Source organism: Bombina bombina, chromosome 3, assembly GCF_027579735.1.
Source record: "Bombina bombina isolate aBomBom1 chromosome 3, aBomBom1.pri, whole genome shotgun sequence".
Classification (NCBI taxonomy): Eukaryota; Metazoa; Chordata; class Amphibia; order Anura; family Bombinatoridae; genus Bombina; species Bombina bombina.
In genome coordinates, this window is record NC_069501.1 from 173,721,115 (window position 1) to 173,745,650 (window position 24,536).

The 24,536-nt window shown below is 40.5% G+C and overlaps 1 protein-coding gene across 1 annotated transcript in view; it reads left to right on the forward strand.

Annotated features, from left to right (window-relative positions):
* The first annotated feature begins 3,008 nt into the window (after nucleotides 1-3,008).
* The window catches only part of CHMP2B (charged multivesicular body protein 2B), a 44,644-nt gene continuing 23,116 nt past the window's right edge, over nucleotides 3,009-24,536 (forward strand). Inside the window, exon 1 of the mRNA XM_053704562.1 lies at nucleotides 3,009-3,169. Coding sequence (XP_053560537.1) covers nucleotides 3,136-3,169 — 34 coding nt within the window. The 5' untranslated portion in view covers nucleotides 3,009-3,135. The remainder of the gene's footprint in view (nucleotides 3,170-24,536) is intronic.

The following is a 24,536-nucleotide window of genomic DNA, read 5'->3' on the forward strand; positions in this document are numbered from 1 at the left end:
AAAAAAGTTATAGCATAGATGCAGCCCAGATCGTGATGTAAAAAAGTTATAGCATAGATGCAGCCCAGATTGTGATGTTAAAAAAGTTATAGCATAGATGCAGCCCAGATTGTGATGTAAAAAAGTTATAGCATAGATGCAGCCCAGATTGTGATGTAAAAAAGTTATAGCATAGATGCAGCCCAGATCATGATGTAAAAAAGTTATAGCATAGATGCAGCCCAGATTGTGATGTTAAAAAAGTTATAGTATAGATGCAGCCCAGATCGTGATGTTAAAAAAGTTATAGCATAGATGCAGCCCAGATTGTGATGTAAAAAAGTTATAGCATAGATGCAGCCCAGATTGTGATGTAAAAAAGTTATAGCATAGATGCAGCCCAGATTGTGATGTAAAAAAAGTTATAGCATAGATGCAGCCCAGATCGTGATGTAAAAAAGTTATAGCATAGATGCAGCCCAGATTGTGATGTTAAAAAAGTTATAGCATAGATGCAGCCCAGATTGTGATGTAAAAAAGTTATAGCATAGATGCAGCCCAGATTGTGATGTTAAAAAAGTTATAGCATAGATGCAGCCCAGATTGTGATGTTAAAAAAGTTATAGCATAGATGCAGCCCAGATTGTGATGTAAAAAAAGTTATAGCATAGATGCAGCCCAGATTGTGATGTAAAAAAAGTTATAGCATAGATGCAGCCCAGATCGTGATGTAAAAAAGTTATAGCATAGATGCAGCCCAGATTGTGATGTAAAAAAAGTTATAGCATAGATGCAGCCCAGATCGTGATGTAAAATAGTTATAGCATAGATGCAGCCCAGATTGTGATGTAAAAAAAGTTATAGCATAGATGCAGCCCAGATCGTGATGTAAAATAGTTATAGCATAGATGCAGCCCAGATCGTGATACCATCAGTGGGCAGAGCTTGGCAGCCATTTCAAAATGACCAGAAACAATAGTCATTTCAAAATAACCTTTTACTTTTGCTGCTGCACAATATAGTAAGGGTGCAGGAAGATATTTGCAGCTTAATCTAAAGTAAGACTTTAAGATCACTAAGGTGCCCTTGAAGGCTGCCTCTTATCTCAGTGCATTTAAAAAAAAAAAATTACAGCTAGACAGCGCTAGTTCATGTGTGCCATATACTGTAGATAGATGTGTGCTCACTCCCATGGAGTTTTTTATGAGTCAGCACTGACTGGCTAAAATGCAAGTCTGTCAAAATAACTGAAATAAGGGGGCAGAGGCTAAGATACAAGGTAATCACAGAGGTAAAAATTATATTAATATCACTGTGTTGGTTATGCAAAACTGGGGAATGGGAGGGATTGTCTGTCTTTTAAACAATAAAAAAAATCTGGAGGGAGACTGTACCTTTAATACTAACATAATGACTGTGACTAGCCTTGTCTTCTCCAGAGTTAAACATGGATTGGCTTCTCCAAATAAAGAAAGTGGCAGGTGGAGTTTGTCTATTAAAAAAACAACTGCTGCAAACAAGGTGTTGTTTGATTTAAAATGTTTAGACTTGGGTGGTATGGTATTCTATAGCACAACAACAGAAATGACTTGCAAATATAAGGTGTAAAGTTGCCTAAAATTGCATTCTTTAGTTTAATTTGGACATTACTGTACTTCTAAGTAAAACTTTCGGTACGTTGGAGATCGGATGAAGAGGGGCCTCCACGTCGCTAAGGATCGCTGTCGCTGAAGACCGCCGCTGAGGACCGCCGCTCCGGATCCGCGCATCAGGGAAGACCGCTCCTTGCCTCCTTCGCACAGGATGAAGATAGAAGATGACGGAGCTGCCTTTAAGAAGACCTTCTCCACTGGACTTCAGAAACGGTGAGTACCTATTTGGGACTTAGTTTTAGGATTTTTTTTATTTTTAAGATTAGGGATTTAATGGGCTGTAAAAGAGCTAATTGCCCTTTTAAGGGCAGTAAAAGAGCTGAATGCCCTTAGGGGCAATGGGTAGTTAAGGTTTTTTTAGTGTTAGGTTTTTTTATTTGGGGGGGTTGGTTGGGTGGGGGGTTTTATTGTTAGGGGTTAATTGGTAATTTTTGTAAGTAAAAGAGCTGTTTAACTTAGGGCAATGCCCTACAAAGGCCCTTTTAAGGGATATAGGTAGTTTAATATTAGATTAGGGGGTGTTTTTATTTTGGGGGGGATTTTTTATTTTTATAGGGATTTTATTTTAGCTTTACATTTTTTATTTTTTATTTTGGATAGCTTTGTTTTTTTTTTTGTAATTTTACATTTTTTATTTTTAGTAAAATTAGCTTGGGTTTGGATTCTTTATTTAGACTGCCCTCTGGGCATTCTTATCACCTAGTACATTATAAAAAATATGGCAGTGCTGAATATGAGGTGGGCATAATATTGTTGTTGGAAGAGCATCTCGTACACACTTCGGACAGATATAAGCTTTATCTTCTGCACATAGATTTTCACATACAATGTTTTTCTTTATAAAACCTGCCCACAATCACTTGGGCAAAAACATTACATCCTCCGAAAATGTCATACAATGTTTTTCTCAACAGCAATATCACAAGCGTCACTAAAGCCAACTCACAATGACCTTTTCATTGACAACTTTTTCAGTTCTCTCCTGTATATAACTTTTTTTCTGCTATTGCTTTTATTGGAAAATGTAGAATCAGCTACACTGTAACCCCAATAAGATGTTTTGATCACCAAGAAAACCATAGCTCCTTATCCGCTGTTAGGGAAAATAAAATAAAAATAAAAAAATAGGTTGAAAGAAAATAGAATCTTAACACATCCTGCAAACCATTTGTCCATTTTGTAAACCTTTTAAAACAAAATTCCGTAATGAATAATCCGTACGATACCAACGAACTGTTCATATCGGTGTGTTCATTCCTATTTGGTAACCAAGGGGTTAAGCACTTGAAGACAGACACGAGCTAAAGCAGAGTTTACATAGGGCGACAGGGGCAGGGCTTGAATCCTATGATAACATGACGTCACGAGCAGGGAGGTGTTTGACGGAGAGCTGGTCACGTGAGAGGGCGCAGTGGTGCAACCGGTTCCTGGTTTCAGAAGCTTTCAGGAAATAGCTAGTGTGGGGTCTCTGGCAGGTGCAGAGGGGGTCGTATAGTAGCAAGAAATGGCGTCACTGTTCAAGAAGAAGACTGTGGATGGTAAGTTGTCGGTGAAACCTTTTTTTAACGTTCTGTCTGTTTACAACAAATATTCTAGTTAAAGTCAATGATGCGCCTCATACCAACCTGACTTAGAACGTTACACTCGGCAGAGTAACAACCGGGACACTCACTGCCCTGTTTTAACTTGGTGTCAATCTTGTACATGTAATTTTTTTTTTTATTGCCACTGTCCCCTTTCTATATGTCATTGTTAGTACCCACCCCTTTCTATGTGCCACTGTGCCCCACTACAGTATGTTTGTACTAACTGCTGTTGTGCTCACTTGTGTGTCTGCCACAGACAGAGCCATCATTGTGTTTTATATACTCCCTCTCTCATGTTCTACTACTGTCTTGTATGTGTGTCACTATGTTCCCCTTCCTGTGTGTTTTGTCTGTGCCTTCCTCCTGTGTGTGTGTCTCTAAGAAGATCTCCTCTCCTGTGTGTGTGCCTCTGTTACCCCCTCTCATGTGTGATTGTATGTCTTTGATCCCCTCTCCTGTTTGTGTGTGTGTCTCTGTGACCCTCTCTCCTGTATGTGTGTCACTGTAACTCCTCTCCTGCCTGTATGTGTGTCACTGTAACCTCTCTCATGTATGTGTGTCACTGTAACCCCCTCCTCCTGTGTGTGTCTCTGTGACCCTCCTCCTGTGTGTGTCTCTGTGACCCTCTGTCCTGTGTGTGTGTCTCTGTGACCCTCTGTCCTGTATGTGTGTCTCTGTGACCCTCTGTCCTGTATGTGTGTCTCTGTGACCCTCTGTCCTGTATGTGTGTCACCGTAACCCCCTCCTCCTGTGTGTGTCTCTGTGACCCTCCTCCTGTGTGTGTCTCTGTGACCCTCTGTCCTGTATGTGTGTCTCTGTGACCCTCTGTCCTGTATGTGTGTCACTGTAACCCCCTCCTGTGTGTGTGTCACTGTAACCCCCTCCTGTATGTGTGTCACTGTAACCCCCCTCCTGTATGTGTGTCACTGTAACCCCCCTCCTGTATGTGTGTCACTGTAACCCCCCTCCTGTATGTGTGTCACTGTAACCCCCCTCCTGTATGTGTGTCACTGTAACCCCCCTCCTGTATGTGTGTCACTGTAACCCCCCTCCTGTATGTGTGTCACTGTAACCCCCCTCCTGTATGTGTGTCACTGTAACCCCCCTCCTGTATGTGTGTCACTGTAACCCCCCTCCTGTATGTGTGTCACTGTAACCCCCCTCCTGTATGTGTGTCACTGTAACCCCCCTCCTGTATGTGTGTCACTGTAACCCCCCTCCTGTATGTGTGTCACTGTAACCCCCCTCCTGTATGTGTGTCACTGTAACCCCCCTCCTGTCTGTGTGTCACTGTCACCCCCCTCCTGTATGTGTGTCACTGTAACCCCCCTCCTGTATGTGTGTCACTGTAACCCCCCTCCTGTATGTGTGTCACTGTAACCCCCCTCCTGTATGTGTGTCTCTGTGACCCCCTCTCCTGTGTGTGTGTCTCTGTGACCCCCTCTCCTGTGTGTGTGTCTCTGTGACCCCCTCTCCTGTGTGTGTGTGTCTTTGTGACCCTCTTTCCTGTGTCTGTGTCTCTGTGACCCTCTTTCATGTGTGTGTGTGTCTCTTTGACCCCCTTTCCTGTGTGTGTGTGTCTCTGTGACCCCCTTTCCTGTGTGTGTGTGTCTCTGTGACCCCCTTTCCTGTGTGTGTGTGTCTCTGTGACCCCCTTTCCTGTGTGTGTGTGTCTCTGTGACCCCCTTTCCTGTGTGTGTGTGTCTCTGTGACCCCCTTTCCTGTGTGTGTGTGTCTCTGTGACCCCCTCTCCTGTGTGTATGTCTCTGTGACCCCCTCTCCTGTGTGTGTGTGTCTCTGTGACCCCCTCTCCTGTGTGTGTGTGTCTCTGTGACCCCCTCTCCTGTGTGTATGTCTCTGTGACCCCCTCTCCTGTGTGTGTGTGTCTCTGTGACCCCCTCTCCTGTGTGTGTCTGTCTCTGTGAGCCCCTTGTCCTGTGTGTGTCTGTCTTTGTCACCCCCTTCTTCTGTGTGTGTGTGTCTGTCACTCACCCCCTCTTCCTGTGCGTGTGCGCCTCTATGCCCCTCTTCCTGTGTGTTTTACCTCATACCTTTTTGTGTGTGTGTGTGTCTCTGTGTCCTATACTTGTGTGTGTCTCTGTGCTCCCCATCCTCTATCTGTGTGTGTCACTTTATTGGCCCTCATCCACTATCTCTGTGTGTGTGTCACTTTGTTGTCCCTTTTCGGTGTGTGCGTTTCACTGTGCCCCCATGTGTGCTTTTTACCATGCCCTCCAATGTACTCTCACTCCAATGAAGGTTGTGTACCTGTGCTCCGCCACGTTTTACTCCTTCCCTCACCTACGGTGTTTCTCTCAAGGCTTCTCTCCCCCCACACATGCGCTCGTGGCTCACAAGGGTCCTCCCCCTGCTTCTGCATTTTTTGTCACTGGGCTCTTTCCTTTACCTGTGTTGTCTTTCAGTGGGTTCCCCTCAAATGCGGCGTCAGTCACTGGGCTTCCCCACTACTTCTAGTGTGTCTTATAGGGCCCCTCCCACCATCACATTTAGTGTGTCTCATGGGGCTGCCTACAAAATTTAGTGTGTCTCACTGAATTCTCATTCTTCCCCCCTCCAGCTTTAGTTTGTGTTAATACGGGTTCCTCTCACTATTTAGTGTCTTTCACTGGTCTCTCCCTATTTCAGTGTGTCTCTTGGGGTCTCTCCCTACATCTGTAATGTGTCAAATAATGCCTCTTCATACCATTCTGTTCTTCACTATGTTCCGCTGATGTTTATGCGACCATACACCTTTGTGTCTGGCTGCCAGAGACTTGCACTTCTGTGTCTGCTTTTTTCTGTCAGTGTTCCAACCCCTCCTGTCATTACTCTGCATGTCACTTTAGCATCTACTTTCATTGTTGCCTTGCTGGTACATGTGTTTATTTGCTTTTTTTGCTACCACTGGAAGATGCCTGTTAGAATTAACCTCATTCATTCTTTAAGATTTTGGTTTGAGGTTCTTAGCTCTTAAATAATATATTTCTGTAAGGTTGGGGCACTACATTTTATTGTCATACAAAACTTGTTTATCACTTTGTTAAAAATGCAACTTCCTATTATTGCTATTTTTGTATGTGTCACATTATACATCTACTATCATAATAAATAGTGATCTTCTGTAATGAACCTTTCAGTAACGTTTAAATAGAACTGTATTCATTTTATGTTTATAAAATGTTTCTATGGAGATTATATATATATATATATATATATATATATATATATATATATATATATATATATATATATATATATATATATATATATATATATATATATATATATATATATATATATATATATATATATCTCTGATGAAGTGAAGGTTTTGATCCCTGGAACTTCACATATTAAATTACTTACTTAATACAAGTCCAGAGAGTGCAGATCCTTTGTTTTGTGATTATCTCTCTCCTATGCTCCTTGCATGCTGTATTGTAGGTGAGAGTGCAAATCCTATATTGTTTATATATATATATATATTTATTAATAATTATTTGGACTATTTATATATTTACGTCTGTAAAAGTGGAAAGCTTGGAGAGGGGTGGGACCAAATGTAAACAACAATATCTTATTTAATTCATGCAATAGTTATGTCACAATTCAGCTTACATGAAACCTAAAGGTAGTTTTATATAATGTTTAGTATACATAGCACTATCATAAAGATAATACAGTACTGTAATAACAAAGGTAATAGTTGATGTTTTAAATAAATGTAGACTAGCATTTGCATTTAAGAAAATCAATAACAAGGACATAGGCATAGAAGATGGTCATTTTTAATAATATATTAATGAAATAGTGTGGATTTTGTAATTCCAGATTTTGGTACTTGTTCCTGTATTTTATTATTCTGATCTCAGAAATCGCTTTTTTCTTTAACTTAAAGGGGACATGGAATCCAAAACTTTTCTTTTATGATTTAGATAGAGCATACATTTTTTTTTTTTTTAAACAACTTTATAGTTATCAAATTTTCCTCATTCTCAGTATCTTTTGTTCAAACGCAGGGACGTAAGCCCGTGAGCATGCACATATCTAGATCACTATATGGCAGTAATAGGGACGTAAGCCAGTGAGTGTACACATATCTAGATCACTATATGGCAGTAATCTTGCAAGAATGTTATCAGTTTGCAAGAGCACTAAATGGCAGCACTATTTCCTGCCAAGTAGTGATCCAGACACATACCTAGGTATCTCTTCAACAGAATACTATGGGGGGAAAAGCAAGTTTGATAATAGAAGTAAATTTGAAACATTTTAAAAAATGCATGCTGTGTCTAAATCATAAAATACATTTTTTAAATATTGTTTGCAAATTACAACATTTGTGCAACTTATCAAATTAGTCTTAAACATTCTGTATCCAGATTGCATCGTTTTTCTATATTTTTCCTTGTTAAAGAAATGTTGTAAAGCAAAAATTACATTCTTTGATTTGTTAGACCATATTATTTCTTTTTATTATCATAGCTTACTATGGGTTTAACACCCAAAAGGTGTTTAAAATGTTTCAAAATATAGAGTCCACTCAGAGCTGCAAGCTGCTCCTGAGAAGGAAACAGATGATGATTGGTGGATACGTGCAACTGTGTCTATTGATTGGCTTACCCCTTTGTTCTTCTTGAAGCTACAATGTTTGCGATTCTCATGAGGTACTTAACCTATGTGTTTAACTTTACAGTGGGGGTTAAATCCAGAAGGGTCACAATTCTTTAGAAAAAATTATCTAATGGTATGAAATAAAAAATATCCATTGAAGTCTGATATGTTTTTCTAAAGGGTTGTGATGAACCCCAGAGTAATCTAGGGTTAGCATGGTAACAATGACGTGCTATAATAGAGAATGCCATTTTTGCTTTACATTGCCCTTTTAAAGATACATGAGTCTGTTTGTTTATCTGTAATGTACAGTTTTGTATTTTTATAGTAATGTTAAATATTTTTTACCTTAAAGGGACACTGTACTCAAAAATGTTCTTTCGTGATTCACATAGAGCATGCATTTTTAAGCAACTTTCTAATTTACTCCTATTATCAAATGTTCTTCATTCTCTTGGTATGTTTATTTGAAAAGCAAGAATGTAAGTTTAGATGCCGGCCCATTTTTGGTGAACAACCTGGGTTGTCCTTGCTGATTGGTCAGCACCAATACACAAGTGCTGTCCATGGTCCTGAATCAAACATTTGCTGGCTCCTTAGCTGAGATGCCTTTTTTCAAATAAAGATAGCAAGAGAACTAATTAAAATTGATAATAGAAGTAAATTAGAAATTTGCTTAAAATTGCATGCTCTATCTGAATCATGAAAGAAAAAAATTGGGTTCAGTGTCCCTTTTAATAACCGTTATTCAATTCTGGTATGATCTGACCCCTGTACTCAAAGGGATAAGAAAGTCAACATGAAACTTGCATGATTTAGGTACAGTATGTTGTTATTTTAATGCATGTCTGTCATGCAATTTACTTTTTTTGTTGTTGAATATATACATATCCTTCACTACTGGGAGCTAGCTCATGATTGGTGGCCACATATTTGTTGTCTTTGGCGCACCAAGTATATTCAGCTAGCTCACAGTAATGTGGTGCTGTTCTGGAGCTGACTTTTAACTATTTGTTTAATATCTTTTTACAAGCAATAGTGCAATAATTAAATTAATTTGAGCCTACTGATTTCTGTGTACTAGCTGATCAGAGTTATTTATTTCCCTGACTGGAGACAAGAGTGACTTGAAGGTGTGTGGACACCCCTACTGATTGTGTTTAGGTGTTTCAGCCACATCTATTGCTAGCAGGTGCATACATTCCAGCACATAGTTATTACATTTTATAGACTAACATTAGCAGTCTGGTTGTACTTATGAGCTCAGTGACTTTAAACTTGGCAGTGTCATAGGATGCATCCTTTGCCACAAGTCAGTCTGTAAAATTACTAGATCTAGATCAAGTGTAAGTGCTATTATTGTAAAGTGTAAGTGATTAAGAGAAAACAGCAGCTTAGCCATATAGTGGCAGCCTGATCAAACACTGGGGCTCTTATTGCGTATTATCTGTTGCACCATTCACTGCAGAGTTCCAGACTGCCTCTGGAAGCAACATCAGCACAAGAACTGTGCACCAGGATGCATAACAACAAAGGTCTCCAGCACTCCAATGATTTAAAAGGCAATTTTATTTAAAGGGACAGTTCACCCAAAAACTTTCTCCCCTTTAAATTATTCCCAATGATCCTATTTACCTGCTAGTGTGTATTAAATTGGTTGCAAGTAGCTCCTTTACTCATATTTCAGCATTTGAAATAGCTGATTTAGCTTGTGGTTTCCCAACCTATACTGAAAGTTTTGATACTGGCGTATACGCTATTGACAAGCCTAAGTAAACACAGCCAGCAGAAGAGATTACACCCTAAGTGGGGGCATGATAGTTAAGTAATAAAATGATAATTTTCCATTGTTCTCTCTATGTATTGAGCTTTGGTGTTCCAGACAAATATAAGATAAGGAAGCAAGTCTGTGTACATGAAAGTGATAACATAATGAGATCTGATATTACCTGAAGCTCAACCCATTGTAATAGGCTGTGGTTTCAAAGCACAAAACCAGCTACTTCAGATACACAAATAAACCCGAAAATGCAATTTCTCAAATATTTTATACTCTGCAGTTGGTATAACAAGTCATTTAAAATACATTTATGGAAAAACAATTTTACAGTGTACTGTCCCTTTAACAAGTATTAGCAACGTTTCGACTGCCACTGGACTCTGGCGCTGTGAAAACGTATTCTCTGGAGTGAAAAGTCACGCTTCACTTTCTGGCAGTCAGGTGGAAGAATCGGGATGTGGCAGATTCCAGGAAAACGGTACCTATTGGAACACATGGTGCCTACGGTAAAATTTGGTGGAGGAGGGCTAATTGTCTGGGGCTGTTTTTTTGGGTTTAGGCAAGGCTTCTTAGTTTCAGTGAAGGGTCATCTTAATACTACAAGATAGAAAGACATTTTAGATAATTGGGTGCTTCCAACTTTGTGGCAACATCCTCTTCAAGCATGATTATGCACAAAGCAAGGTCCATAAAAACATGGGTTGATAGGTTTGGTGTGAATGTCATTGAACTCGAGTGGCCTGCTCAGAATCCTGAACTATTTTTTCAAAACCCCTTATGTACCCTCACCTGAATTAGTGAGAGAACTTTTCTCTTAAGGATAAGGGTTTAAATGCTGTCTAATATGTAGGAGGTCACCAACACTATTGGGCACCAGGGAATTTTTTGTTCCTGTTAAGAAAGTAAGGAGGTGAGTGCAACAGAAGCTACCAGCCTTGAAGGGACAGTTACGTCAAAATGAAACTTTCATGATTCAGATAGGGAATGCATACGTCAATCATCAAATTTGCTTTGTCCTCTTGGTATTCTTTATTGAAGGCTTAAAGGGACAGTCTACACCAGAATTTTTATTGTTTTAAAAGATAGATAATCCCTTTATTACCCATTCCCCAGTTTTGCATAACCAACACAGTTATATTAATATACTTTTAACCTCTGTGATTATCTTGTATCTAAGCCTCTGCAAACTGACCCTTTTTTCAGTTCTTTTGACAGACTTGCAGTCTAGCCAATCAGTGCCTGCTCCCAGATTACTTCACGTGCACGAGCACAGTGTTATCTATATGAAATATGTGAACTAACACCCTCTAGTGGTGAAAAACTGTTAAAATGCAATCTGAAAGAGGTGGGCTTTAAGGTCTAAGAAATTAGCATATGAACCTCCTAGGTTAAGCTTTCAACTAAGAATACCAAGAGAACAAAGCAAAATTGGTGATAAAAGTAAATTGGAAAATTGTTTAAAATTACATGCTCTAGCTGAATCATGAAAGTTTATTTTGGCCTAGACTGTCCCTTTAACCTCGGTAGGCTCATAGGCTGATTTCTAAGCCCTTGAAGGCCGCCTCTTATCTCAGTGCATTTTATTAGCTTTTACAGTGTGCTGGCTCATGTGTGCCATAAAGATAACATTGTGCTCACTCCCGTGGAGTTATGCATAAGTCAGCACTAATTGGCTAAAATGCAAGTTTGTATAAAGCAGTTGGATAGGGGCAGTCTTCAGAGAATTACAAGGCAATCACAGAGGTAAAAAGTGTATTAATATAACATGATGTACCTCTAAGAGGTTGTATTGCATACGTAAAGGGATATTCCAGCCAAAATTGGAATCCACATGGATGCATTTCAGTTTTGAATAGAAGCTTTTTTATAATATACACGTATTAGCAAAAATGCTTCTAATAAAAGGTATAGCTGTTTTTAAAAGTGTATTTAAGTATGCGCCATGCACTTTCCGTGCGAAATGTTAACACTAAATTATATCTTTAAATATGTTTCTATTTAAAGATATAATTAATCTATGTGCATTTAAATTTTGACCAAAATGTCCCTTTAAGCATATTCATTAGTTTGCCAAACCCAGCTGAATGCAAAGTGGTAATTTTGTAGCTCAGTGAAGTTTATTTACATTTTGCCACAGCAAAGGAAAAAGAGTAAATACAATCAAAAGGTTTTTCAAGAGATGTGTAATCTGACATGCTTTGACTTTGCAAAACCCTTTCAATTTACCTTTAAAAACTGTAAACTTTTTTTTTTTTTTTTTTAAAGTTTAATTTATGTACAGATCTTTTTCAGTGTATAGCTTAGAGAAACGGGAAACCTCACATTTCTTTCATGATTCAGAAAGAACATACAATTTTCCACCACTGAGGCACTACTCAACAGCTAGCTCTAAGTAGTGTAAGATATTTGCATATTCTTTTTCAACAAGGTATACTAAGAGAACAAAGTAAATTTGAAAATATAAATTGAGTGTCTTAAAATTCCATGTTCTATTGGAATCATGCATGTTTAATTTTGACATTCCTATCCCTTTAATTATTGACACATACATATGATGTAAACCTTGACCCATATAAATGCAACAGTTTGTTTCTATAGTTAGATATTTCCATAGTTTTATTGACTATTTCATTGGGAAACTATGACATCACTGTCTTCAGTCATCAGGTGACTAAAGAGGTTTTTTTTCAAAAGAGATCACAATTAGTGACTCATACAAGCTGGTTTGTATTAAAACAAACGGTTAATACTCTTTCCTATTCTTCATGGATGTAAAATCTGTGCTGTTTTTTTTAATATGTTTTTATTTATTAAGTTTAAATATTCAGTTCAATGTACTTTATTATGGGCAAACACAATCCCCATTCATTCCTTTTCTCATTCGACTTAGACCACATGTAAGGTGTGTCTGACCGTAACATGCTTAGCATTTTATATCAGATCAAATTACTTTTTACTGTGTGGGACGTGTGTATTCTAATTTTTTTTTTTTTTTTTTTACCAACCAATGTCCTTTTTTGCAAGATCACTTAAAAATATCTCTTCCTTAACAAGCCTACTAGTTGTACAAATCTAATTTTCAGTACTGTGATCACAAGTTTACAAGTTCTACTCCCCTATTGTGACATTGAAACACTTATGTGAGAAAACATTTCCCTTTTGAGGACTTTTCATCCCTTGTTCAGATTGATTTTCTATTTACATCCATAGGTCAATTTACCAACGATAAACAAATCGTCACAACAAATGAGCCAATTATCTGCCTTGCCCTAATGTCACTAAATAATAACAATCTAATTATATGGTAATACATTTTAAAGGGATAGTCTAGTCAAAATTAAACTTTCATGATTCAGATAGAGCAGCAACTTTATAATTCACTCCTATTGTCAATGTTTCTTTGTTCCATTGGTATCTTTATTTGAAAAAGCAAGAATGTAAGCTTAGGATCATTTAGACACAAATCGGCATGCACTGCTAGGTCCAGCAGTGCATTACTGGAAGTTATCTGTTGATAGGCGGCTATGTACACATGCCTCTTGTCATTTGTTCACTGTGTTTAGCTAGGTCCAGCAGTGCATTACTGGAAGCTATCTGATGATAGGCGGCTATGCACACATGCCTCTTGTCATTTGTTCACCACGTGTGTTTAGCTAGGTCTAGCAGTGCATTACTGGAAGCTATCTGTTGATAGGCGGCTATGCACACATGCCTCTTGTCATTTGTTCACCACGTGTGTTTAGCTAGGTCTAGCAGTGCATTACTGGAAGCTATCTGATGATAGGCTGCTATGCACACATGCCTCTTGTCATTTGTTCACCACGTGTGTTTAGCTAGGTCTAGCAGTGCATTACTGGAAGCTATCTGATGATAGGCGGCTATGCACATATGCCTCTTGTCATTTGTTCACCACGTGTGTTTAGCTAGGTCTAGCAGTGCATTACTGGAAGCTATCTGATGATAGGCGGCTATGCACACATGCCTCTTGTCATTTGTTCACCACGTGTGTTTAGCTAGGTCTAGCAGTGCATTACTGGAAGCTATCTGATGATAGGCTGCTATGCACACACGCCTCTTGTCATTTGTTCACTGTGTTTAGCTAGGTCTAGCAGTGCATTACTGGAAGCTATCTGTTGATAGGCGGCTATGCACACATGCCTCTTGTCATTTGTTCACTGTGTTTAGCTAGGTCTAGCAGTGCATTACTGGAAGCTATCTGATGATAGGCGGCTATGCACACACGCCTCTTGTCATTTGTTCACCAGGTGTGTTTAGCTAGGTCTAGCAGTGCATTACTGGAAGCTATCTGTTGATAGGCGGCTATGCACACATGCCTCTTGTCATTTGTTCACCACGTGTGTTTAGCTAGGTCTAGCAGTGCATTACTGGAAGCTATCTGTTGATAGGCGGCTATGCACACACGCCTCTTGTCATTTGTTCACTGTGTTTAGCTAGGTCTAGCAGTGCATTACTGGAAGCTATCTGATGATAGGCGGCTATGCACACACGCCTCTTGTCATTTGTTCACTGTGTTTAGCTAGGTCTAGCAGTGCATTACTGGAAGCTATCTGATGATAGGCGGCTATGCACACATGCCTCTTGTCATTTGTTCACCACGTGTGTTTAGCTAGGTCCAGCAGTGCATTACTGGAAGCTATCTGATGATAGGCGGCTATGCACACATGCCTCTTGTCATTGGTTCACAAGGTGTGTTTAGCTAGGTCTAGCAGTGCATTACTGGAAGCTATCTGATGATAGGCGGCTATGCACACATGCCTCTTGTCATTGGTTCACAAGGTGTGTTTAGCTAGGTCCAGCAGTGCATGACTGGAAGCTATCTGATGATAGGCGGCTATGCACACATGCCTCTTGTCATTTGTTCACCAGGTGTGTTTAGCTAGTTCCAGCAGTGCATTACTGGAAGCTATCTGATGATAGGTGGCTATGCACACACGCCTCTTGTCATTTGTTCACCAGGTGTGTTTAGCTAGGTCTAGCAGTGCATTACTGGAAGCTATCTGTTGATAGGCGGCTATGCACACATGCCTCTTGTCATTTGTTCACCAGGTGTGTTTAGCTAGGTCTAGCAGTGCATTACTGGAAGCTATCTGATGATAGGCTGCTATGCACACATGCCTCTTGTCATTTGTTCACTGTGTTTAGCTAGGTCCAGCAGTGCATTACTGGAAGCTATCTGATGATAGGTGGCTATGCACACATGCCTCTTGTCATTGGTTCACCAGGTGTGTTTAGCTAGGTCCAGCAGTGCATTACTGGAAGCTATCTGATAATAGGCGGCTATGTACACATGCCTCTTGTCATTTGTTCACAAGGTGTGTTTAGCTAGGTCTAGCAGTGCATTACTGGAAGCTATCTGTTGATAGGCGGCTATGCACACATGCCTCTTGTCATTTGTTCACTGTGTTTAGCTAGGTCTAGCAGTGCATTACTGGAAGCTATCTGATGATAGGCGGCTATCCACACACGCCTCTTGTCATTTGTTCACCAGGTGTGTTTAGCTAGGTCTAGCAGTGCATTACTGGAAGCTATCTGTTGATAGGCGGCTATGCACACATGCCTCTTGTCATTTGTTCACCACGTGTGTTTAGCTAGGTCTAGCAGTGCATTACTGGAAGCTATCTGTTGATAGGCGGCTATGCACACACGCCTCTTGTCATTTGTTCACTGTGTTTAGCTAGGTCTAGCAGTGCATTACTGGAAGCTATCTGTTGATAGGCGGCTATGCACACATGCCTCTTGTCATTTGTTCACCACGTGTCTTTAGCTAGGTCCAGCAGTGCATTACTGGAAGCTATCTGATGATAGGCGGCTATGCACACATGCCTCTTGTCATTGGTTCACAAGGTGTGTTTAGCTAGGTCTAGCAGTGCATTACTGGAAGCTATCTGATGATAGGCGGCTATGCACACATGCCTCTTGTCATTTGTTCACCAGGTGTGTTTAGCTAGGTCTAGCAGTGCATTACTGGAAGCTATCTGTTGATAGGCGGCTATGCACACATGCCTCTTGTCATTTGTTCACTGTGTTTAGCTAGGTCTAGCAGTGCATTACTGGAAGCTATCTGATGATAGGCGGCTATGCACACACGCCTCTTGTCATTTGTTCACCAGGTGTGTTTAGCTAGGTCTAGCAGTGCATTACTGGAAGCTATCTGTTGATAGGCGGCTATGCACACATGCCTCTTGTCATTTGTTCACCACGTGTGTTTAGCTAGGTCTAGCAGTGCATTACTGGAAGCTATCTGTTGATAGGCGGCTATGCACACACGCCTCTTGTCATTTGTTCACTGTGTTTAGCTAGGTCTAGCAGTGCATTACTGGAAGCTATCTGATGATAGGCGGCTATGCACACACGCCTCTTGTCATTTGTTCACTGTGTTTAGCTAGGTCTAGCAGTGCATTACTGGAAGCTATCTGATGATAGGCGGCTATGCACACATGCCTCTTGTCATTTGTTCACCACGTGTGTTTAGCTAGGTCTAGCAGTGCATTACTGGAAGCTATCTGATGATAGGCGGCTATGCACACATGCCTCTTGTCATTGGTTCACAAGGTGTGTTTAGCTAGGTCTAGCAGTGCATTACTGGAAGCTATCTGATGATAGGCGGCTATGCACACATGCCTCTTGTCATTGGTTCACAAGGTGTGTTTAGCTAGGTCCAGCAGTGCATGACTGGAAGCTATCTGATGATAGGCGGCTATGCACACATGCCTCTTGTCATTTGTTCACCAGGTGTGTTTAGCTAGTTCCAGCAGTGCATTACTGGAAGCTATCTGATGATAGGTGGCTATGCACACACGCCTCTTGTCATTTGTTCACCAGGTGTGTTTAGCTAGGTCTAGCAGTGCATTACTGGAAGCTATCTGTTGATAGGCGGCTATGCACACATGCCTCTTGTCATTTGTTCACCAGGTGTGTTTAGCTAGGTCTAGCAGTGCATTACTGGAAGCTATCTGATGATAGGCTGCTATGCACACATGCCTCTTGTCATTTGTTCACTGTGTTTAGCTAGGTCCAGCAGTGCATTACTGGAAGCTATCTGATGATAGGTGGCTATGCACACATGCCTCTTGTCATTGGTTCACCAGGTGTGTTTAGCTAGGTCCAGCAGTGCATTACTGGAAGCTATCTGATAATAGGCGGCTATGTACACATGCCTCTTGTCATTTGTTCACAAGGTGTGTTTAGCTAGGTCTAGCAGTGCATTACTGGAAGCTATCTGTTGATAGGCGGCTATGCACACATGCCTCTTGTCATTTGTTCACTGTGTTTAGCTAGGTCTAGCAGTGCATTACTGGAAGCTATCTGATGATAGGCGGCTATCCACACACGCCTCTTGTCATTTGTTCACCAGGTGTGTTTAGCTAGGTCTAGCAGTGCATTACTGGAAGCTATCTGTTGATAGGCGGCTATGCACACATGCCTCTTGTCATTTGTTCACCACGTGTGTTTAGCTAGGTCTAGCAGTGCATTACTGGAAGCTATCTGTTGATAGGCGGCTATGCACACACGCCTCTTGTCATTTGTTCACTGTGTTTAGCTAGGTCTAGCAGTGCATTACTGGAAGCTATCTGTTGATAGGCGGCTATGCACACATGCCTCTTGTCATTTGTTCACCACGTGTCTTTAGCTAGGTCCAGCAGTGCATTACTGGAAGCTATCTGATGATAGGCGGCTATGCACACATGCCTCTTGTCATTGGTTCACAAGGTGTGTTTAGCTAGGTCTAGCAGTGCATTACTGGAAGCTATCTGATGATAGGCGGCTATGCACACATGCCTCTTGTCATTTGTTCACCAGGTGTGTTTAGCTAGGTCTAGCAGTGCATTACTGGAAGCTATCTGTTGATAGGCGGCTATGCACACATGCCTCTTGTCATTTGTTCACTGTGTTTAGCTAGGTCCAGCAGTGCATTACTGGAAGCTATCTGATGATAGGCGGCTATGCACACATGCCTCTTGTCATTTGTTCACTGTGTTTAGCTAGGTCCAGCAGTGCATTACTGGAAGCTATCTGATGATAGGCGGCTATGCACACATGCCTCTTGTCATTGGTTCACCAGGTGTGTTTAGCTAGGTCCAGCAGTGCATTACTGGAAGCTATCTGATGATAGGCGGCTATGTACACATGCCTCTTGTCATTTGTTCACCAGGTGTGTTTAGCTAGGTCTAGCAGTGCATGACTGGAAGCTATCTGTTGATAGGCGGCTATGCACACATGCCTCTTGTCATTTGTTCACAAGGTGTGTTTAGCTAGGTCTAGCAGTGCATTACTGGAAGCTATCTGTTGATAGGCGGCTATGCACACACGCCTCTTGTCATTTGTTCACAAGGTGTGTTTAGCTAGGTCCAGCAGTGCATTACTGGAAGCTATCTGATGATAGGCGACTATGCACACACGCCTCTTGTCATTTGTTCACCAGGTGTGTTTAGCTAGGTCTAGCAGTGCATGACTGGAAGCTATCTGATGATAGGCGGCTATGCACACATGCCTCTTGTCATTTGTTCACCAGGTGTGTTTAGCTAGGTCCAGCAGTGCATTACTGGAAGCTATCTGATGATAGGCTGCTATGCACACACGCCTCTTGTCATTTGTTCACCAGGTGTGTTTAGCTAGGTCCAGCAGTGCATTACTGGAAGCTATCTGATGATAGGCGGCTATGCACACATGCCTCTTGTCATTTGTTCACCAGGTGTGTTTAGCTAGGTCTAGCAGTGCATTACTGGAAGTTATCTGTTGATAGGCGGCTATGTACACATGCCTCTTGTCACTTGTTCACAAGGTGTGTTTAGCTAGGTCTAGCAGTGCATTACTGGAAGCTATCTGATGATAGGCGACTATGCACACATGCCTCTTGTCATTTGTTCACTGTGTTTAGCTAGGTCCAGCAGTGCATTACTGGAAGCTATCTGTTGATAGGCGGCTATGCACACATGCCTCTTGTCATTTGTTCACCACGTGTGTTTAGCTAGGTCTAGCAGTGCATTACTGGAAGCTATCTGTTGATAGGCGGCTATGCACACATGCCTCTTGTCATTGGTTCACAAGGTGTGTTTAGCTAGGTCTAGCAGTGCATTACTGGAAGCTATCTGATGATAAGCTGCTATGCACACATGCCTCTTGTCATTTGTTCACTGTGTTTAGCTAGGTCCAGCAGTGCATTACTGGAAGCTATCTGATGATAGGCGGCTATGCACACATGCCTCTTGTCATTGGTTCACAAGGTGTGTTTAGCTAGGTCCAGTAGTGCATTGCTGCTCTTATGCTGACTTTAATTATGGGGCTGCTCTTTTTTTCGGTACATAACAAATATTAAACTTTGGCTGGTTTTGTAAGTCTGTTTCAGATATCACAATCCTTAAATGCTTCTGATATTAATAACCCACAAGCATGAAATTGTTACTGCCCAAAACAGTATGAAATCCTTATGTGCCTTTTGACTTTTTAAGTCAGAGACCTGTATGTTATCTATTTTTTTTATAGTGTGTAGTGATTCTGTAGGCGAAATATTTCTCAACCAAGGTCCTCATGCACCTCCAGCAGGCCAGGTTTTCATTACAGCTGAACTAAAACACAGGTGAAATGATCAGCTGATCAGTAACCATGGTAACTAACCTGCTCTCACCCATCAGCTGATTATTTCACTTGTGCTCTAGTTCAGCTATAATAAAAACTTGGCCTGTTAGGGGTACTTTAGGGCCGCAATTAAGCAACACTGCTCTACACCATAGAGCGATATACAGGGAGTGCAGAATTATTAGGCAAATGAGTATTTTGACCACATCATCCTCTTTATGCATGTTGTCTTACTCCAAGCTGTATAGGCTCGAAAGCCTACTACCAATTAAGCATATTAGGTGATGTGCATCTCTGTAATGAGAAGGGGTGTGGTCTAATGACTTCAACACCCTATATCAGGTGTGCATAATTATTAGGCAACTTCCTTTCCTTTGGCAAAATGGGTCAAAAGAAGGACTTGACAGGCTCAGAAAAGTAAAAAATAGTGAGATATCTTGCAGAGGGATTCAGCACTTTTAAAATTGCAGAGCTTCTGAAGCGTGATCATCGAACAATCAAGCGTTTCATTCAAAATAGTCAACAGGGTCGCAGGAAGCGTGTGGAAAAACCAAGACTCAAAATAACTTCCCATGAACTGAGAAAAGTCAAGCGTGCAGCTGCCAAGATGCCACTTGCCACCAGTTTGGCCATATTTCAGAGCTGCAACATCACTGGAGTGCCCAAAAGCACAAGGTGTGCAATACTCAGAGACATGGCCAAGGTAAGAAAGGCTGAAAGACGACCACCACTGAACAAGACACACAAGCTGAAACGTCAAGACTGGGCCAAGAAATATCTCAAGACTGATTTTTCTAAGGTTTTATGGACTGATGAAATGAGAGTGAGTCTTGATGGGCCAGATGGATGGGCCCGTGGCTGGATTGGTAAAGGGCAGAGAGCTCCAGTCCGACTCAGACTCCAGCAAGGTGGAGGTGGAGTACTGGTTTGGGCTGGTATCATCAAAGATGAGCTTGTGGGGCCTTTTCGGGTTGAGGATGGAGTCAAGCTCAACTCCCAGTCCTACTGCCAGTTTCTGGAAGACACCTTCTTCAAGCAGTGGTACAGGAAGAAGTCTGCATCCTTCAAGAAAAACATGATTTTCATGCAGGACAATTCTCCATCACACACGTCCAAGTACTCCACAGCGTGGCTGGCAAGAAAGGGTATAAAAGAAGAAAATCTAATGACATGGCCTCCTTGTTCACCTGATCTGAACCCCATTGAGAACCTGTGGTCCATCATCAAATGTGAGATTTACAAGGAGGTTAAACAGTACACCTCTCTGAACAGTGTCTAGGAGACTGTGGTTGCTGCTGCACGCAATGTTGATGGTGAACAGATCAAAACACTGACAGAATCCATGGATGGCAGGCTTTTGAGTGTCCTTGCAAAGAAAGGTGGCTATATTGGTCACTGATTTGTTTTTGTTTTGTTTTTGAATGTCAGAAATGTATATTTGTGAATGTTGAGATGTTATATTGGTTTCACTGGTAAAAATAAATAATTGAAATGGGTATATATTTGTTTTTTGTTAAGTTGCCTAATAATTATGCACAGTAATAGTCACCTGCACACACAGATATCCCCCTAAAATAGCTAAAACTAAAAACAAACTAAAAACTACTTCCAAAAATATTCAGCTTTGATATTAATGAGTTTTTTGGGTTAATTGAGAACATGGTTGTTGTTCAATAATAAAATTAATCCTCAAAAATACAACTTGCCTAATAATTCTGCACTCCCTGTATATGTGTTTTTTTTTTTTAAGGGATTTGAACATGATCATTATTGATATTGTAGTCAAAATACAGCTATCATGTGACAATACTTTATCATGGAGGTGGGAGGGTGAAGAGGGATCCTTACACTACAAAAATTAAAAAATATATATATTTTTTAAAAAAAAGAAGCCCTAAGTACCTAAGATGGAGGTGACCAGGAGAGAGCTGTTTGGAAGGCGTCAGGTAGGGATCAGAGGTGGGAGGTGTCATGTGGGAGGGTAATCACTACACTACAGCAAGAATGTAACCTTACAAGCTAACTGATTAACCCGTTTCCTGCCGGGGAGTTTTAGAATGGTTACCAAAGCCATGCATGTCTGCAATTTTTGAACAAATTGATCCCCAGAGAAGCTTTTACAACCATTTTTTCCTAAGACTACAGTAGTTGTGTATAAACAACTTTAGTGAGAAAGTTTTTATGGAATGGCGACCAAATAGTGCCATGAAAAATACCTTGGGTTATCTACTTTAAAAATATAGTTGGGGGGAGTGGCCAAGCCGTCGCCACGAGCAGTCATGAATTTTAGCAGCTCCATATGAGACTTTAGTTTTATGCTAAATATTTCTAAGCTAACGCTTTATACAATAATATAACTGGAGGTATAGGCTAAGAAGAAGCTCTGGAGCCAGAGGACACCTCTTTCTGCCTTGTTCCAGCCCTCAGAATAATTTACTGAGACCGCTGGTGGCGGCCTACACCAGTTCATCAATACCCCGAAACCCCCCCCCCCCCCCCCGGTCGGAGTTCGGGCTGGGTAAAAGCAGCTCTTGTCTGCAAGTGTACTTTAACTGCAGCGACCCACCACGCAGTTTGTGATTTGAGAAACATGGAGATTGCTTTACTATCATTATTACATGATTTGATGGATACTCGCTTTGCTCAGCTATCTCAATATGTGGTGGATTATGTCAGCACTGCGAAGTCTGATCACAATTTTCAAGATGGCGACTTACTTTCATTGCCTTCAGCTGATGACAGCTTACAACCTGGAAATTCTCCTGAGCCGAATATAACCTCGAATCAGCTGGCGCGGGAGGTAGCTGCGCTTAAGACTCCTGCTCAAGTTGGCTATGTGAACATTACCTCAACCATGTCGAGCGGGTAGCAGAGTGAGGCTAGGGACGATCGTGTCCAGAAGTGTTGGAGTCCCCCGAGTGAGGTGCATCGTATAGCAGTAAGGGGGAAGGAGCAGCTTGGAGTCTTTAACTTCACAATGGAGTTTTCTCTTGGTTTGTCATTGCTCTTGTTGGAGCGGAGTGACTGTGTGATTTATTCTTCCTCCTATCTAAGGCTTTTCAGGGCTCTGCTGGTGCCGCATCATGGAGTAAGATGTTCCTTGGGAGGTCAATCAAACCCTAAGACCGGTGTAGGGTATTCTCCTGCTGAGGGAAATGAGATGCCATAAAGTGTATAGTGCTCATGTATGTGGATATTTTTATCGAACATTTGGAGGATCGCTAGGGGGTAAATGGATCTGTGTGATTATTAGCCAAATGATTGTTCCTAGGAGGATACATGACAAAGTACTGCTAATAATATTGAACTCTTGGATTCTTTCATATTTGCATTTATACAGTTAATAATATCAGTTGCCAATATAAGAGTTTGTGATACAGGACTTAGTGATCCTTTCCCTATGATTAAAATGGATGGCCTAACTGCATCGGCGCTTTATAAGAGGGTCTGCCTAGATCAGTCCTATATTTATATTGTACTTTCCCTTTCTACTTTACACCTAAGTTATATATTTCATAAACACAGCATATGTCTTAGGCGCTATTTGGAAGCATACTTAGGATTTGTTTTTCACTGTACAGGTCTTTTCTTTCTGTTATTGCTGTATTACATGAAGTCATATGGCCTGTTAGATTTTAACTGTATATATATATATATATATATATATATATATATATATATATATATATACATAATGTTTGTGCTTATAATACAGGGTAATGCAAAGGGTGATACAAAACAGAGGCACTTTAACATTATTTTATAGTTTTATAGTAACATGGAAGGAAAATCCCTTTAACTAGGATTACAGAAACTGGTCTAGGTACATTTTCCACACTAAGTGTCTCTACTTCAGTTAATTCCTTATAAATAGTTATTCTTACTACTATATGACACGTACCCTTTGTTTGTTTGATAGGGGGAAGAGGACTAGCTGTGTGCACCTTTACATTATTTAACTTTTCAGTCACTAGTTATTTTGCTATGAACGGCGGCAACTATTTGTCATGTAGTATTCGAATTTCAGCGATATTTGTATTTAGTATCACACTGTGCACTCAGCCTCTCCGTAGCTCCCCAGTTTAGTATGCTGTATCATTTGCATTTACTACTGCTAATGTTTGATACCAAGCAGTACTTCCCTGATGTTATACCTACTATAAGATATAAATATATAAAAAGAGGAATTTTATGCTATACTACAGAATACAGATTATGTGCTGTGGTCCGAAAGTGACCGTATATCACTATAGACTTTTTACATCCAGCCACCCAAGATATAGTCCATTGGTTCTTTAGTAGCCTATATATTACTCGGGAGGTATATAACATTTTATACCATACTTGCATACCTCCGTCTATACTGATGAGTACGTTAGGGTCCAGAGAGTGGCCAATGAATAGCTAAGGAGGTCTCTATAAATATATAAAAAGAGGTTTAGGATATATTTGCCTGTAATTCCTAGGTTTATAGGTTGTTACTTAAATCTGTTTAAATTAGAGTACTTATGTAACTCATTGTTGTATATTTTCTTCCTATTAAGGTACAAAAATTGTTGTTATACCTGTTCATATTGTGCTGTGGCAGATTATCTTTGTAATGTACATTTCGCTACAAACCTCAATAAAATAAAAAAATTAAAATATATATATATATATATATATATATATATATATATATATATATATATATATATATATATATATATATATATATATATATATAGTTTTTGATATGTAAAGCAAAAAAAAACAGAGGCTCTATTTCTGTTTTAACCTCTTAAGGACATATGACGGAATTTTTCCGTCATAAAACAATTGAGCAAACTGAAAGCTGTGTCCTTAAAGGGTTAACTAGGTGACAGCAAAAATGCTACACATTCTCTGGTACTTTTGTCATATTTTTTTCTCTGAAATTCCCAGTAGCAAAGGGGTTAATGGTCCCTCATTTGATAGAAGTATTTTACTGTAGGAATAGTTTGCACAAGACACCAAGATGGTAACCATGGACAACCTTATCTCACCCCATCCACTGCTTAAAGAACAGTTGTTACTCGAAAGAGGGTAACCCATCCTATTATGCAAGTGACAGTTAGTACAATTAGTATTAACAGAGATGTTTTAAAAAACCTTTGCACTTGTGCTATTAACATCACAACCACTTTAAGGGCTCTATTTATCAAGGTCTGTCGGACCTGATCCGACAGTGCGGATCAGGTCCTACAGAGCTCACAAGAGCTGCTGGTGCAACGCCACCCCCTGCAGACTCGTGGCCAATAGGCCGCCAGCAGGGGGTGTCAATCAACCCGATCGTACTCTATCAGGTTG